The following is an 18,534-nucleotide window of genomic DNA, read 5'->3' as shown; positions in this document are numbered from 1 at the left end:
GATCGAGATACTGTACTGTTAGAAACACCCACTTCACTTCCACCCCTCCCCCATCCTCTGAGCCTCCAACACAGATTTGGATTTGGTCACTGTGACTCAGATGATGAGAAGCACCCTTTACTTCCTGGTTCCAGGCTTCTACGTGTTTATGGATGACATGTCTTTACAGGAGGAAGAATCCTCCTTCATTTAATCATCCTCCCCGTTTTATGCAGGACTTATGTGCTATTGTTATTATTAAGTTAATGACATTGTAATGAATGCAGTATGCAGTCAGCCTCATAAGCGATTCATATGGACCAGAATACATAAGGAGAGGCTGGTGGAATATAGCACTAGAACAGTTTTCCATCCTGTTCGGAATTAAACCTACTTTTGTTGCACTCGTTATCTTGAAGGCACAGAACCGAGAGCTCAGTCCTCCTTATCAAGTAGAGGGGATTTAATAGTAGCCGGGACGGTTCTTTTCACTGTCGTTTCAAGATGAGAAGTCTGCAGTCTCTGGGATTTGTGAATCCTCATTTGCTTTACTGCCCTGCAACTTAGTTTCCCTGGTAATTAAAAAGGCTGTCTGGAGCCTGGGTGTCGCCTCGCCCAGGCCTGACTGGCTGGCTGGCCGGCTGACTGACTGGCCCGTTTTAATGGTATTGGATGCTGTCATCACGCCTGGAAGGCCACGAAGCAGTTTCATGGCCCGAAACAAAATGGCGCCCCCCCCCCCATTCCTCCCTCCCCCGTACAGGCTTTGCTCTTTCTGAACACAGTTGGGGTGTTTTGAAGTTATTACAGGATGTCCTTGAGTGTGTGACTGAAGAGTGCTATATCACAGTGTCACCATACCACAACACATAACTGACACCTTTTTTAAAATCGTGACCGGCCGTTGCTACAATCCATTACCGTGCTTATCATGAAGACAGTATAGTAACAGTGCTGTGGCAATGGCCTGGAGCCGTCTCCCAACTCAATTGGTTATGATATGAATTCATATCAAGTGTAACTAAAAAGGATGCCAGTATCTGTTCACAGGGTATTTTTATAAATATTCTCTGGATATGCGTGTACATGGATAGTGAGCAGGCTTGTGTAGCAATGTGTGTATCAGATTTTGTGATTTGTCAATAATAGATGTGGTTGCAGTGAATATTTCATGGTAGGCTGACTGAAATGCTCTGCTGTCAGAGATATGGAGAGAGAGAGAGTAGGAGGGAGGGTGAAATTTAAGCTGTGTTTTTAACCCTCGTTCTAGTCTCTCCATGCCCCCCATCTGCACGGTACAGTAATGCCTACTAGTATTAACCCTGTCTTCTCTCTGTCAGGGTTCTCAAGATTCAACGGGGGGCCAGGAGGGGCTGGTGCCCCCGCCCTTCTCAGCGTTCCCTCCACCACCCCCTCCGCAGAACGGCCTGGGGACAGAGTTTGGCGGTGCTTTGTTTGGTGCTGGTGGGCAGGGGCCTTCGGACTCAGGGGCTGGAACAAATGGCTCAGCCACCACTTCCAACATCTTACCCACCCCGGTCAGTGTTATGGTTGGTTTTGTTGTTAGGCTCACTCTGCATTTGTCCCGATAATGATCAAGATTACTCAGATCATTCCATTTATCAGCCTCTCCCTTTCCCTCTCTCTCTCTCTCCTCTCCCCCAGCAGACAGAAGTGTCTCCAGGTCAGGTAGATGGAGTGGGGCAGTGCGTGGCAGTGGAATTAGCAGGCGTATCCGGGGCTGACTCCGCAGAGGCCAAAGGAACCCCAAAACGACTTCACGTCTCCAACATCCCCTTCCGCTTCCGAGACCCTGACCTCAGGCAGATGTTTGGGGTAAGAATATGGGAACTTCCTTGCTGCACTTTGAGATGAGGAGTAAATCAGTTTAACCCTCCTGTTGTTTAATTGATGGTTGGTGTCAGAGTGGGTGTTGAGAAGAACAAAGGGCCAGACAGTCACAAAGGGAGGAACACTCATGTCCTTTGATTTGCTCTATCACAGGGCCATGAGAGCCACAGAGAGGTAGTCAGTAGTTAGTGAACGAGTGAGGAAAGGAAGGCATGTAGTAACAAAGGAATAGAAAAATAGACAATAGAAGGTAGTTGCAATTTGATTGAATTTATTTTGGTACAATACTGCCTCCTAGTGTGTTGCAGGTGTAGTTCACCCCTGATTGTCAATTAATTACACAGAGTACATAATGCAAGTTGAGTTTTTGTTTGTATCCTAATTTCTTGTGTTTTGTTTATTTTCAGCAATTTGGGAAGATTATTGATGTTGAGATCATTTTCAATGAGAGGGGCTCAAAGGTGAGTGAGATGGTAAACATGTCCTCAGTCCCACCGCTGTGGACATTATGATGAAAAATTCAAGTGTTCACTGTGTCTCAATGATACATTTTCCAAACACACTGTGTCCTATTGACCTGCACTGATAGTATAAACAACAGGGTAGTATTATGGTTTAAAAAACTCCAGGCCACTATTGAACGTCTGAAACTAGATTGAAAGTAAGTCAAAATTATAATGGACCTATATTTTCTAATAACTGCAAATAGATTTTGAAAAGCAAATCGGTCCCATGAAAATCTGTGCGGCCCTCCGTTGAATTTCGACATTCCGTTTGCCCAACCCTTCCCTAATCAGTAACAACCGTATCAGTTCTAGAACAAACCGTATAAACCAGTGATTACAACTGTGTACCTGTTCAGTAAATGTGTAATGAAATGAGTAAAACTAGCTAAATCAAAGGGTTTTGATTTTCTATAGAACAACTGGTATGTTTCTTCCACCCCTCTCCTTACGCTGTCTTTGTGGTGCTCCTCTTTCCCCTCTGTCTGTCTACCCCAGGGGTTTGGCTTTGTCACGTTTGAGACCAGCGCCGACGCGGAGAAAGCCCGGGAAAGGCTTCACGGCACGCTAGTGGAAGGTCGCAAGATAGAGGTAATTTAACCCATCTCCTCCTCCTACCATCGTTCCTCTGCCTGTACACTGATTCCGCTAGCTGCCGTCATTTTCCACTGACATGCTCTGATGTGGTCTCTGCTGGTACCCCCCAGATGGGTTGCTGCCTTTTTTCGGGGCGTTTGTCTTGTTTCCTGGTTTCATTTGGGGCGGGGGGAGAGTTGTAACCTCAAGGCATGCTGGGAAGTTTTTGCTCTCTAAATCGTTTAGGTCTCAGTTCTGTCTTGCACCATTTCTTATTATAGCTTCCACTGCTTTGATTTCAAAATACAATCTAAATCGCCTTTCTCTGTTGCTGGAATCGCGGGACATTAGGGGAACATGATGAGACGATGATGCATGGCCGATTGTAGCCAGGTTGATCATATCTTAGTTCCTAGTCTAGAATGTTCCTTTTTCCCCCCCGTGCTGCAAAGTGGTAGTGACAAGCTTATGTCTCCTGGCCTCCAGCATGCAGCACAGTGCATGCTCTCCTCTCCTCTCCATCTGTAAAATAACTATGCCATATACTTGATATTAAGCTCCCTCCTTTCACTATCATTTTTTAATGAAGCTTTGGCTCGTATGTGACTGTTTCAGGGTTGGGGAGAATATGCATGTTTTTCTTTGAAATTTTGTCCGTTTGCGTGCCAGTGATATCCTACCCATCTCTGGAGCAGATCTATTTTAAGCCAGGTTCTTAGCCAATCACGATTCTGCATGGGCTCCTGCCTCCTTGCTGTGGTTAACTGTGCTAGTTGTGTCCTGCATGATGGTGATGGCTGGACCCGCTTGGGTTTCATCTGTCAGCTCTCCAACGTCTGGTTCTGAATGACACCTGCATCCAATGGTCTGTAATCCCTAAATTTCACCTTCAGTCAATCAGCAAGTTGAATGGATACTGATGGAGCCCAATGAAAACCCACATCAGTTAAACTTCTATAAATCAACAACCTGTTTGTTTGGCCCTGGCGGTTCTGTAACCTCTGTCTCTGTAGTCTTTGGAGTATCTTTTTGTTTCATGCATGATCGTAAGGAAGTAAGGAAGTTTCTCTCTCTGTCTCTCTTCGCCTTTGGTCATTGCTGCATGTGTGACAGTAGTTGTACTCTCTGAAGCTGTGGCCAGTCCTTTGTAATCAGCATGGGGTCAACAGGAGTGTCTGTCATCAGGTTTGTCTGTGTTTGACTAGTGCATGGGATAGAACAGCCGTACAGACTAGTGCATGGGATAGAACAGCCGTACAGACTAGTGCATGGGATAGAACAGCCGTACAGACTAGTGCATGGGATAGAACAGCCGTACAGACTAGTGCATGGGATAGAACAGCCGTACTGACTAGTGCATGGGATAGAACAGCCGTACAGACTAGTGCATGGGATAGAACAGCCGTACTGACTAGTGCATGGGATAGAACAGCCGTACTGACTAGTGCATGGGATAGAACAGCCGTACAGACTAGTGCATGGGATAGAACAGCCGTACAGACTAGTGCATGGGATAGAACAGCCGTACAGACTAGTGCATGGGATAGAACAGCCGTACAGACTAGTGCATGGGATAGAACAGCCGTACTGACTAGTGCATGGGATAGAACAGCCGTACTGACTAGTGCATGGGATAGAACAGCCGTACAGACTAGTGCATGGGATAGAACAGCCGTACAGACTAGTGCATGGGATAGAACAGCCGTACTGACTAGTGCATGGGATAGAACAGCCGTACAGACTAGTGCATGGGATAGAACAGCCGTACAGACTAGTGCATGGGATAGAACAGCCGTACAGACTAAGGGCAAATAAAGGTTGTTCTGTATTTATACACTCATTCAACAGCGAAGGAAAAGCCCAGCATTCCTTTGAGGCAATGCTATGTGACGATTCTTCTTTCTCCTAGAAGTTGTTTGCAACCCTAGCTTTGTCCTTGGGAATATAATTTCAGTTTTTTTTAACTGGCTGTTATTCTAACAAATGTGAAGATACTAATTAAAAACGGGCTAAGCTTAGAGGCAATGTTCTGACATGGGGAATGGTTAGATGTTTTAATGGCCCCGTACTAGGCTAGGCTTAGATTACACATTGTTTTGCTTAAAATACTACCGTAGTATGTCTTTCAGTTTCCTAACACATTGTTTTGCTTAGGAAACTCTGAAAGATATACCATGGTAGTATTTTACCAGATTGTTTTTGAAATCAGGAGTGTGAATATTCTGTTTGCTATCCTTTTGCATGGGATTTATTGGAAGTATGTGTGCATGATAATACTATGGTGTTGTAACATGGCTGTCACTGCAGCACTAGTGCGGATAGTCTGGGATTTCTTGCATGTCTTTTATATCGGCTATTTTGTTAAGACTAGATGATTTTGGTGATAGTGATGTGGACTTTTGGTTGTTTAGCATGACATCTTCTCAAAGTTGAAAACGCCTACTTTTATGAAGGTCTGTTTATCCATAAAACAAAAAAAGGCAATAGTTGTTGATTGGATTCAATAATTTATTTAATGTTGTTGACTTAAGTCTGTCAGTGCATGGGAATCTGTAGCGATTGTTCTCCTAGCTAGTCAGTTTGGAATCCTAAGTGTGCATGGCTTTTGGTTCTACACAGAGTGTAGTATTGATCTCTGCAGTGGCCTATTCTATTACATCGAAGTGTACTTCTTTTTGTCTGGAATAAAACTCTGCGCTTTGAAGAAGTCAGTTTCCCGTGCGCGTCCAATGTACCCATGTAAGTGGTCCGATTCACTTGTCTTCCTGCTGTTTGTGTCTCCACTCCACACTACTGTGTGTGTCTAAGTCTGCACACACACCATGCATCTCCTCCATCAGTCTGTGTTTGTTTGTGTCCTCCTCATGTCAAAGGGTATTCCACAAAAAGCACTCAAACTAAAGACATTGACATCACCACCCATAGACCTGGGCTCTCCAACCCTGTTCCTGGAGAGCTACCCTCCTGTAGGTTTTCACTCCAACCCCAGTTGCGATGTACCTGATTCAGCCTTTCAACCGTGTAATTATTAGAATTGAGTGTGCTAGATAACCTACAGGACGGTAGCTCTCCAGGAACAGGGTTGGAGAGCCCTCCCGTAGACGCTTAATCAATTTCCAGGCAGTGACAATTATATGCCATCAAGTAACTCATCACACTGATGTTTTGAAAGTGACATTTAAGACATTTGACTGTGGGATACCCCGACATTTGACGGATAAAGCCCTTTAAGTCTTGTCACCGTGCTGTCATACCACATTTCTCACCCTGAAGTACTGTAGTAGTAACAGCGTATTGAACGTGTAGGTGTGTCTCTCTCACCGTGAAGCATGCCGCTCTTGTTGATGTGTTGGTGTGATGGGAAGTGATTGCTCCGTGGCGCAGAGTTTTAGACAGACATTAGATGCTGTAGAATATGAAAATTGCAGTCTATCACCCCAGTAGTGGTGGTAATGAGAACGAGCGACGTCTCGTCTCCTGGTGCTCTTGAGTCTGCATGCATCTCATCAGACACAGGGTCGCAGAGAGGAGAGCTCCTCACTCAGAGACCAACCATGTCACCACTGCATGAGCCTGAGTCTCTGACTAAAGAGAGAGCTGGGTGTGATAAGGACTAACTTACTGTTCATCTGATCCTGCATGGCTGATCCGTTCTCATTCAGTGATAGATGTACGCTACACTACTGCAGGTGGCAAACCGCTCACAGCCTCCATTTGAAACAGTTCTGTCAGTCTTTTAAAGAAAAGGGTCATGTTCTTCAAGAAAACCAATCAGACTTGATGTTTAATCCTGACGTTCCACCTCGGTGTCAACCTAATTGAAAAGGCATCGATTTGGATCCTTTTTCAACATGAGCTCTTTTACTTGAGCTTTAGATGTGAATTGGCTCCAATCAAAAGAAGGCTGTGATAACTCTGCTCCCCAGAACTGTATTACTGCTCTCAATGGGCTGTTTGTGATAAACTGGGCTTAGCTTTGGGTTTAGTCATGGTTGTTGCTTGTTTCAGATACTTTGCATGATTGACTGAGAAAAAGAGGTGAACTTGTGAATGGATTGGTGTGTGTGTGTGTGTGTGTGTGTGTGTTTGTGAGAGGAGGGCAAAAGAAAAGGGGACAGGGAGTATGAACTGTTCCCTTTCCACTCCTTTCTCTTTCTCCCAGACCACAGGCTGCTCCATCTCTCTCTCTCTCCTTCACACTCCCATTCTCTCTCTCCTTCACTCTCCCTCTCTCTCCTTCACACTCCCATTCTCTCTCTCTCCTTCACTCTCCCTCTCTCTCCTTCACACTCCCATTCTCTCCAAGCCAGTCAAGTTTGTCTTCCTTTGTTTCTCCCCAGTCCTCTGTCCCTGTGTGACACTCCCCAGTCCTCACCATATTGTCTTGTATATGTGCACCTGTGTGTGTAATACCTCTCGTTGTATTTCCTTTCACATGTTATATTCTCGTCTTTAGTCCCTTAACCCATCCTTCTCTCTTTTTATCCTTATTTTTTTCTAAAGTTATTTTGTTGTGATTCATGGCGGAACTAAATGTTCCAAAGTAATTTCTTTATACAATTACCCCCCTATGCAGATCAAAATATTAATCCTGCCAATGTCGCTTTTACTAAGAATCATTTTACTCTACAATTCACTTAAGTATTTTTACTGCCACTCTTGACTGTGGGAGACATATTTTCAGACGCAATTAAGCCAATCTCTTAATATAAAAGTGGTCGACCTGGTTTTTGTGTCCCTTACTCCTCTCTTATGACCACTATAATTTGCATACGTTGAAAGAAGCACCCCTCCAGTCCGTGTGTCTCTCTAGAAATGGAAAGACGCTCATGCATTGAGCAAAAACTCATTTTGGATGATTTTTCTCTCAAAAACTGTATCACTGCTTTCAACTATTATCCCCATTTTATTTCACATTGGGGGGATTTAATTTATTGGGTTGTTTGTTGGTTTATTTATTTGTTATTATATTTTTTCTGTTTCCCTGATGACTTCTATGTGTGTTGTCAGTCTCCACGGTAACCACTCGCGTGTCCTCACGCTGTTTCTTCGGCAACGGTAAGTTGTGTATATATGACATAATCGCTGATCTGACCCCAACCCCTCCCTTGAAAAAGGCAGTAGATGCAAAATCACACATTGTTTTGAATATTCCTAAAGGAACCGTTAATTTGGTAGTTCCAATCTGTCAATTAGCTTATTGGCAGTAGATGCTGGGAGTAAGATGGACAGTAGTTGCATGCTTTAGTTATGTCCACAGCATCTTTGTATTGTATATTACAAATCAATTTGAAGTATGGTAGCCTAGCATTGTTCTGATCTTCCAGCTATCCAGAGTATAAGTCCCTGTTATGATGGGGCCTGTATTGATAGCGAAGGTAGCAGTGACGAGGCACACACACACACATAGACACACAGACAGACAGACAGACAGACAGACAGACAGACATACAGACACACAGCCCATTGACAGCCTGGTCCAACTAGTAATAATAATGGATCCACCCCCCTCCCCTCCTCTCATTAACACCTCCCCGCAATGTCCAAGTTTAATCATCCTCCTCTTTGCAATGACATGGCTTACCAGAACCCATTTGATTAATACTTCATTGTATGTATATTTTTCCTAATGAATTGTTATCCCCAGTAATGATAATAACCCATGGCTCTCTGGGAAGCTCCTGTTCAATTGTGTTATCATCCCTTCAGCTGCTTCAGTCAATCTTAAGGGGAAAATAAATCTGTCATTATTCTTTTGAGAATAACTTTTCTTTGTCTCTAGTGTTGGATGGGTTTCAGATTCATGGGTGGGCCTGTGTAAAAGTGCAATATGCAGAAATCGCTTTGCCATTTCCTGGTTGCTAAAATTCTAATAGTTAGCCTAATTTCTGTTTGTGACAAACAAGTGACCTATAGTGTAGAGAGTCATTGTACCATTTAAACCGCTGTGAAATATACACTGCTCAAAAAAATAAAGGGAACACTTAAACAACACAATGTAACTCCAAGTCAATCACACTTCTGTGAAATCAAACTGTCCACTTAGGAAGCAACACTGATTGACAATAAATTTCACATGCTGTTGTGCAAATGGAATAGACAACAGGTGGAAATTATAGGCAATTAGCAAGACACCCCCAATAAAGGAGTGGTTCTGTAGGTGGTGACCACAGACCACTTCTCAGTTCCTATGCTTCCTGGCTGATGTTTTGGTCACTTTTGAATGCTGGCGGTGCTTTCACTCTAGTGGTAGCATGAGACGGAGTCTACAACCCACACAAGTGGCTCAGGTAGTGCAGCTCATCCAGGATGGCACATCAATGCGAGCTGTGGCAAGAAGGTTTGCTGTGTCTGTCAGCGTAGTGTCCAGAGCATGGAGGCGCTACCAGGAGACAGGCCAGTACATCAGGAGACGTGGAGGAGGCTGTAGGAGGGCAACAACCCAGCAGCAGGACCGCTACCTCCGCCTTTGTGCAAGGAAGAGCACTGCCAGAGCCCTGCAAAATGACCTCCAGCAGGCCACAAATGTGCATGTGTCAGCATATGGTCTCACAAGGGCTCTGAGGATCTCATCTCGGTACCTAATGGCAGTCAGGCTACCTCTGGCGAGCACATGGAGGGCTGTGCGGCCCCACAAAGAAATGCCACCCCACACCATGACTGACCCACCGCCAAACCGGTCATGCTGGAGGATGTTGCAGGCAGCAGAACGTTCTCCACGGCGTCTCCAGACTCTGTCACATGTGCTCAGTGTGAACCTGCTTTCATCTGTGAAGAGCACAGGGCGCCAGTGGCGAATTTGCCAATCTTGGTGTTCTCTGGCAAATGCCAAACGTCCTGCACGGTGTTGGGCTGTAAGCACAACCCCCACCTGTGGACGTCGGGCCCTCATACCACCCTCATGGAGTCTGTTTCTGACCGTTTGAGCAGACACATGCACATTTGTGGCCTGCTGGAGGTCATTTTGCAGGGCTCTGGCAGTGCTCCTCCTTGCACAAAGGCGGAGGTAGCGGTCCTGCTGCTGGGTTGTTGCCCTCCTACGGCCTCCTCCACATCTCCTGATGTACTGGCCTGTCTCCTGGTAGCGCATAGGAACTGAGAAGTGGTCTGTGGTCACCACCTGCAGAACCACTCCTTTATTGGGGGTGTCTTGTTAATTGCCTATTATTTCCACCTTTTGTCTATTCCATTTGCACAACAGCATGTGAAATGTATTGTCAATCAGTGTTGCTTCCTAAGTGGACAGTTTGATTTCACAGAAGTGTGATTGACTTGGAGTTACATTGTGTTGTTTAAGTGTTCCCTTTATTTTTTTGAGCAGCGTATTTTCAATATCGGAAAATTATTGTATTTTCAGCTGTTTGAAGTAGAGGCTGACCGATTATGATTTTTCAACGCCGATACCGATTATTGGAGGACCAAAAAAAGCCGATACCGATTTTTATATATATATATTTGTAATAATGACAATTACAACAGTACTGAATGAACACTTTTATTTTAACTTAATATAATACAGTGGGGAGAACAAGTATTTGATACACTGCCGATTTTGCAGGTTTTCCTACTTACAAAGCATGTAGAGGTCTGTAATTTTTATCATAGGTACACTTCAACTGTGAGAGACGGAATCTAAAACAAAAATCCAGAAAATCACATTGTATGATTTTTAAATAATTAATTTGCATTTTATTGCATGACATAAGTATTTGATCACCTACCAACCAGTAAGAATTCCGGCTCTCACAGACCTGTTAGTTTTTCTTTAAGAAGCCCTCCTGTTCTCCACTCATTACCTGTATTAACTGCACCTGTTTGAACTCGTTACCTGTATAAAAGACACCTGTCCACACACTCAATCAAACAGATTCCAACCTCTCCACAATGGCCAAGACCAGAGAGCTGTGTAAGGACATCAGGGATAAAATTGTAGACCTGCACAAGGCTGGGATGGGCAACAGGACAATAGGCAAGCAGCTTGGTGAGAAGGAAACAACTGTTGGCGCAATTATTAGAAAATGGAAGAAGTTCAAGATGACGGTCAATCACCCTCGGTCTGGGGCTCCATGCAAGATTTCACCTCGTGGGGCATCAATGATCATGAGGAAGGTGAGGGATCAGCCCAGAACTACATGGCAGGACCTGGTCAATGACCTGAAGAGAGCTGGGACCACAGTCTCAAAGAAAACCATTAGTAACACACTACGCCGTCATGGATTAAAATCCTGCAGCGCACGCAAGGTCCCCCTGCTTAAGCCAGTGCATGTCCAGGCCTGTCTGAAGTTTGCCAATGACCATCTGGATGATCCAGAGGAGGAATGGGAGAAGGTCATGTGGTCTGATGAGACAAAAATAGAGCTTTTTGGTCTAACTCCACTCGCCGTGTTTGGAGGAAGAAGAAGTATGAGTACAACCCCAAGAACACCATCCCAACCGTGAAGCATGGAGGTGGAAACATCATTCTTTGGGGATGCTTTTCTGCAAAGGGGACAGGACGACTGCACCGTATTGAGGGGAGGATGGATGGGGCCATGTATCGCGAGATCTTGGCCAACAACCTCCTTCCCTCAGTAAGAGCATTGAAGATGGGTCGTGGCTGGGTCTTCCAGCATGACAACGACACAAAGCACACAGCCATGGCAACTAAGGAGTGGCTCCGTAAGAAGCATCTCAAGGTCCTGGAGTGGCCTAGCCAGTCTCCAGACCTGAACCCAATAGAAAATCTTTGGAGGGAGCTGAAACTCCGTATTGCCCAGCGACAGCCCCGAAACCTGAAGGATCTGGAGAAGATCTGTAGGGAGGAGTGGGCCAAAATCCCTGCTGCAGTGTGTGCAAACCTAGTCAAGAACTACAGGAAACGTATGATCTCTGTAATTGCAAACAAAGGTTTCTGTACCAAATATTAAGTTCTGCTTTTCTGATGTATCAAATACTTATGTCATGCAATAAAATGCAAATTAATTACTTAAAAATCATACAATGTGATTTTCTGGATTTTTGTTTTAGATTCCGTCTCTCATAGTTGAAGTGTACCTATGATAAAAATTACAGACCTCTACATGCTTTGTAAGTAGGAAAACCTGCAAAATCGGCAGTGTATCAAATACTTGTTCTCCCCACTGTACATATATTTTGTCTCAAATAAATAATGAAACATGTTCAATTTGGTTTAAATAATGCAAAAACACGGTTTTGGAGAAGAAAGTAAAAGTGCAATATGTGCCATGTAAAAAAGCTAACGTTTATGTTCCTTGCTCAGAACTTGAGAACATATGAAAGCTGGTGGTTCAATATTCCCAGTTCTTCAAACTTCCCAGTTAAGAAGTTTTAGCTTGTAGTTATTATAGGAATTATGACGCGTCGACTATTTCTCTCTATACCATTTGTATTTCATATACCTTTGACTATTGGATGTCCTTTTTGTTTTTGTTTTTTACCCCCTTTTTTCTCCCCAATTTTGTGGTATCCAATTGGTAGTAGTTACAGTCTTGTCTCATCGCTGTAACTCCCGTACAGACTAGGGAGAGGCGAAGGTCGAGAGCCATGCTTCCTCCGAAACACAACGCAACCTAGCCGCACTGCTTCTTGACACAATGCACATCCAACCCGGAAGCCAGCCGCACCAATGTGTCGGAGGAAACACCGTACACCTGGCGACCTGGTCAGCGTGCACTGCAGCCGGCCCGCCACAGGAGTCGCGAGTACGCGATGAGACAAGGATATCCCTGCCGGCCAAACCCTCCCTAACCCGGACAACGCTGGGCTTTTTTTTTTTTTTTACAGCCCGAATCTCTTTCTAAAGACTGTTGACATCTAGTGGAAGCCCTAGGAACTGCAATAGGGGACGATTTCGCCATATTATAAAAGTGCCTGCCATTGAAATCAGTGGTATGCTGAAATGATATGCTGGTATGCTGAAAATTTCAGTTCTGTTATACTCACAGATATTATTTTAACAGTTTTAGAAACTTTAGAGTGTTTTCTATCCAAATCTACCAATTATATTCATATCCTAGCTTCTGGGCCTGAGTAGCAGGCAGTTTTGTTTTGGGCACGCTTTTCATCCGGACGTCAAAATACCGCCCCCTATCCCAAAGAAGTTAAGAACGGGAAGCATAGAAATGGTGTACATGGAACAGATCTACCGTTTCTTAGACTTGCTTTCATTGAGAATGACAGATCTATAACTTGCATTTCTATGTGAATTTGGTCGGGTTACATATTGCAGTTTTAAATCCTAATGCACAACATGTGGATTGCAGTTTTAAATCCCAATGCACAACATTCAAGCACACAGAAAGTAGTACAGAAATTACAGTTACCATTTTCAAACACGACCCATCAGTTATGCTGATTGGAAAGTACAATAATTAATCAACCCAATCAAGTTGCACTTGCACATAGAATGGTAATTCTCACTCGCGTGGTGGAGGACATGATTAGAACACAGCATTGCTTCCTACAACATGGTGTGTTTTTCCATAGAAATCCTATTCAATTACTAGAGGGGCTATTTCATAAGCCCGCAAAGTTCCAGAATCGGGTAAAATGGCGCCCATATTGGTCAGGGAGAAATCCAAACCAGTCTAATTGGAATTAATGGCTAAGGCGTAATCCAGATTTGACTTATGCAGGAAAATTAAAGTAATGCATGTGATATATCAGAAATTGTGTAATCGAATTATTGTCAACCTAAAATATTGTGATATAATTATAAATACAGTTTAAAGGTTTATACACATTTTCCGTATAAATAGCCTCTAAAATATATGTATGTAAACCATACATGTTAAAAATGTTTGTTTTCACAGGAAGTTGAGTGCCATTATATGATATAATAGCAGTACTTAATAATAGCTGTTTTAAGGCTAGTTTACTGCAATTCCAAAAAATGTGCCGTGGTGTGGAGAGAAGATTTTCCAATTTTATAATGAATTTCATGCAATTTTTTTTGTTTTATAGTTAATTACATGCAATTCTACACAGTTTTTAATATAATATCTGTGAGACTGACTAACAATATCAATGGGGGCCCCCGGGCTCTAATTCGACCTTGATTACAAGAAGTTTGGATAACTGGCTGCTAGACTAACTTACCAATCTAAAAAATGTTAGCTAACATGGGCTAATTTGACTGACATAAGATGAAAACACAACAACATTTTGAAATTGCACCTTGTGTATTCTGCTTCGCAGTAGTAAGTTGTGACCCCGACTGAGTCGTCCCCCCCCCACCACCAGTTTCCCAGCCCTGTTTTACATTATCTTATCACAGCACTGGCAAACCATAGTTGACCAACTCCCTGACCAAAATGGTTGACCTTTATTCCAATCATAAAAATATTAATGTCAATTCTAGTATTCTAATTCCTAATTCTATGTGTTTTTCTGTGTTCTAAATGTGAAAGTATACTGCGCTAAAGTGTATATGCTTTATGTATTTCACATTTTGAAACTTCAGGGAGAATCACTCATGGAAACCGATAGATTAACACAGGGGCATAGGCATTTGTGGGGTGGACACAGGCCCACCCACTGGGGAGCCAGGCCCTGCCAGACCCACCCAATCAGATTGGATTGGTCCTGTTGGCCAATCCAAACTTCTGCAGGCCCACCCACCAATTTCTGTCTACGCCCATGCATTAACAAAAGGTACAAGATTAATGTCCATTCAGCAGTCATCATAAGTATATCTGTTACAGGAGTAGGTGAAATTGTAATTGTTTAGAAAAGATAGCTCATCCATCTGTCCATATTTTCTCTTCACAATGATAAACAGCGTTAATCGCGTTGCTCTTAAAGTTTGAGGATTTTTTACGTTCAAATTGCGAGCAGCAGCAGGGAATCTTATGGAATGCACTTTAAAGTTTATAACAGCAATAACTCACCTCTGTAGTGAGTGTAGTAATGGGATTAACAACCAGGAGTTAAAAGAACACAGAGATTCATTCTGTTCTGTGAATTCCTTTGTAGAGTAGCCTGAAAAGACAAGGGGTTTAACCAACTGTATATAAACACATTGGGTTTAACTGGGTGATCCTTTGGTCTGTCTTTTGCTGTCCTTTTAACTTCTCTTTGGTTTGGTTTTCCTTTATTGAATGGTGTGTGTATTAGTTTGTGTACTGGTCTTAGTTTGTGACACACAGTAATAATGCCTGGCAGTGTCTCATGTATTATTTTATTTCTCTCTTTTGGGGGGTATGAGGATTGCTCTTCTCTCTCTTCCCTCCATCCTTTGGTGCTCTGTCTTTCTATTCCTCCACATATAACTTAGTGAGATTTTTGGGAGAATGGTCACAGAATCTAATTGCTTTTTTTGAATGACGCACCTTGGTATTTGTTATTTTTGTTTTTGAGAAAATAATTGTTGATTTTTGTTGTTGCTTATGTAGACGATGTCTCTCTCTTTCTTACACCATCTTTGTGTTTCTGTATGTGGACTGGCTCTGTATCTATCTCTCTCTCTTTCTCACCTGCATCCCTCTCCTGAACTCCTTACCTGTCCCGTCTGTCTCTGTATGTGTTTGATATGGGAGTGCTGCGATTGTTTTGATTGGTCTCTATGCTGCATCCAACGCTTGCTGATTGTCTGAATTACATTTTTTGGTTCTTTATTCTCACTCTTGGTCATGTGATGCGCCCATATTTGGCTGCGTATAATTTCTGTCTTATAAAATTATTAATTTTGTCCGACAAATGTTTTTTGCACTCCTCTTTCTCTCCCTCCCCCTTTTTTATGTATTGATGTTGATTTCTTTTTAGGTTAACCCCAACAAGTTTGGTTTAATTTGGGGGCGGTTTAGGTTACTTTGGTCCAGTTCTATTGGTACTGCTGTGGGCTTATGTCCTAAATTGAGGGGTGGGATGGATGGGGTTGAATGTTTATTATTAACCCATGCAGATGTGTTTCTCACTGGTCTCTGTTTGATTTGCATGTCTACCTCTCTGTGAGATTGATCAAATTGCATTACCTCCCCTGGCATTGACACACCACTAACTATACATAAGGAAATGGATCATTGCCCAGTTATCACACCCAAAATAGAAGTTTATAAATGACCCGGATATGAATGCTGTGATATAAAAAGATTATCAGCATTAATCTGATTCATTAGGCTGATTTTATTTGTTTTATTTGAGTGTCTTCACTCACAGGGACAATTATGTCAGCTAATTGAATCACTCAAGGCTGACCATCTCATTTGCAATGAAGGAAAATTAGGTAATTCTCATTTCCATTTGAATGAGGGCTGCCGTGATAGAGTATGACTAGTGGGGTGTTGAAGGTGGCTGAATCCATAATGGCCTTCTAAGTGGAACTTCGTCACATAGAACTCTCAAAGCTCTCCAATTGGCAAATAGGTCATTAGTAGCTCACAACAAAGTTTGACATGGCGCGACGGTACACTCAAACTCTGAAATTGCACGACACAACAGTCATTCTCATAAACCCCATCAAAGGAGATGGATAAAGATTATGGGAGCCTAATATGGCCCTTTGAAGTTCAGTGAGGGGATTAGCCTAGCTAGCAGCCATCTTGATTCAACAGCCGGGCGCAGCACTAGACAGAAATACCAGTCTCTGTTCACACACCTGCAAACACATATTATTATTCTCTTGCAGTGCCACGTATCCCAGCTCTTCTCCTTCACCTTATCTCTCCATCTTCCTTTCTTCTCTTGCCTATAAATCTCTCCTCCTCCCACCACCGGGCTCAACCACTGGCCCTCAGTGTAGCTAGTTGTCTCCACAATGAATCATCGATTACACTCCTCTTGGGCAGAACACTTTAATTGCATGACTAAGATTCCCCCTAACAATCCTCCACCCACTCATGTACACACGCGCACACAAACACCGTCAGGGAGAGCAGAGACTACTTCATCATAACCGATGTTGTCAGCTGTCGTATAACTGGCTAGGCAGGAGGCAGCCTGGCAGGGATGAGTTAACGATGTGATGCATCAAACCCACCACCATATTGATGTGAATGATCCAGCGATGGTGAATGGGAGCAGACTGTAACTGTGGCCTCCCTGTATGTGTGTACACAATCACCATCTTCTTGGCAAATGGTCTGATGATCTTAGAAAGCAGGAGTGTTATTACCATTGTATTATTCACACATTCATAGTTAGATATGGTTTATTTATTGTTATCACGTGTAAATGTCTAATATTGGTCAACTTGTGTGATCGTCTTTTGTGTCAGAGTGTTTGTGTGTGTTTCCTCAATTGAATAGAACAGGCCAAACGTTGTGCTCACTGTCCCTCCTCCCACTCCCCAGGTTAACAATGCCACGGCCAGGGTGATGACCAATAAGAAGATGGTCAGCCCCTACCCCAACGGAGAGGCCCTTAGCACCCTGCCATATGGTAACCATATGCAAACCACTCCATTAGCCTCATTATGATCCCTAACTGTTAGTCTGCTGCCCATCTCCCTGTGGAACCCCTATCTATATGAAACCCTCCTGTCTCTGCCTCCTCTCTGCTTCTCAGCAGGATGGAAGCTAAGCCCAATGGTGCAGGCAATGTACGGACCAGAGCTCTATGCAGGTAAACCTCGTCTTCCTCTTAGATTGCATGCCCTTCATTTCACCCAAATCTGACTTCATTTAAGCATCTCTAATTCATAGTGCCCCCAGGCATTGTACGTTCATACCCTCTCTCTCCTTTCCTCTCCCTCAGTTCCGGGGTTCCCCTACCCGTCTGCGGCAGCGGCAGCCTCCACAGCAGCAGCGTTCCGTGGTGCCCACCTTAGGGGCCGGGGAAGGCCAGTGTACAGCGCGGTGCGTGCGGCGATGCCACAGCCTGCCCTCCCTGCCTACCCTGGGTAAGGGATTCAACTACAGAACCCATCCTCTGAACGGACACACTTAACATGACATTTATATACGTTCCTTCAGTAAATTCAGTAGTTTACTATAAATACCAATAAGCGTAATGTCATTAGTTTGGTAGTATAGACACACTCCCTCTGAGCAGAACAATAATTTGATCCTCTGCGTCACACTGCACACAAAGACCAGACACATTTTCTTTCTATGTTCCAGTAATTCCACTAGATTGACTCACAGAGAAACTGTATTGTTGCATGTTGCTGGGCTGTGCCAGTTGGTTAATGGGGATGCAACTGCTGTCATATTCTGGATTTTTTTTAAAACTAGTGTTGCAGGAAATGCCTCTTCCATATTTAATCCACTACTGCCTGACTTCAAACAAACGACTGTCTGTCTTGTCCTCTCAGTCTGTCCAGGACCGTGTCAATGTAAATGGGCCTCCGTTCCCTCTCCCTGGGGGATGCTGATAGAGGATGGTACCCTATAATACAGTCATGTTGATAATACCACTTGGTTCAGCAGTAATGGAACAAATAAATGGTGGTCTATTTCCTCTGCATGCTGCATGTGTGTGAAATAACTGTTCTGTCTCTCTCCTTGTGCGTTCACTTTTCCCCTCAATCATCTCCCTGTTTACTTTCCTCCACACTGGCTTTCATTCCTGCCACTCTGGTCTTGGACCATCTCACTGTACACACCGACCCTTCCATCTCCACTGTCTGCCATCTCCACTGCTCCTGTTCCTCCCTCCTTTGTTCCTCCCTATCTCCTCTCTTCACCTG

The 18,534-nt window shown here is 43.7% G+C and overlaps 1 protein-coding gene across 7 annotated transcripts in view; it reads left to right on the top strand.

Annotated features, from left to right (window-relative positions):
- Positions 1-18,534, top strand: part of LOC139576726 (RNA binding protein fox-1 homolog 2-like) — a 40,077-nt gene that overhangs the window by 16,135 nt on the left and 5,408 nt on the right. For 3 of the 7 annotated variants that reach the window (XM_071403149.1, XM_071403131.1, XM_071403111.1), the window contains exons 3-9: positions 1,320-1,529; positions 1,645-1,815; positions 2,238-2,291; positions 2,832-2,924; positions 17,198-17,285; positions 17,412-17,468; positions 17,601-17,745. In XM_071403149.1, coding sequence (XP_071259250.1) covers positions 1,320-1,529; positions 1,645-1,815; positions 2,238-2,291; positions 2,832-2,924; positions 17,198-17,285; positions 17,412-17,468; positions 17,601-17,745 — 818 coding nt within the window. The remainder of the gene's footprint in view (positions 1-1,319; positions 1,530-1,644; positions 1,816-2,237; positions 2,292-2,831; positions 2,925-17,197; positions 17,286-17,411; positions 17,469-17,600; positions 17,746-18,534) is intronic. The other 4 variants (XM_071403157.1, XM_071403121.1, XM_071403165.1 and 1 more) reach the window with 2 other exon arrangements.

Source organism: Salvelinus alpinus, chromosome 1, assembly GCF_045679555.1.
Source record: "Salvelinus alpinus chromosome 1, SLU_Salpinus.1, whole genome shotgun sequence".
In the NCBI taxonomy this organism is placed as follows: domain Eukaryota; kingdom Metazoa; phylum Chordata; class Actinopteri; order Salmoniformes; family Salmonidae; genus Salvelinus; species Salvelinus alpinus.
The sequence above is the reverse complement of the archived record's forward strand: the minus strand, read 5'-3'. Positions and strand labels throughout refer to the sequence as shown.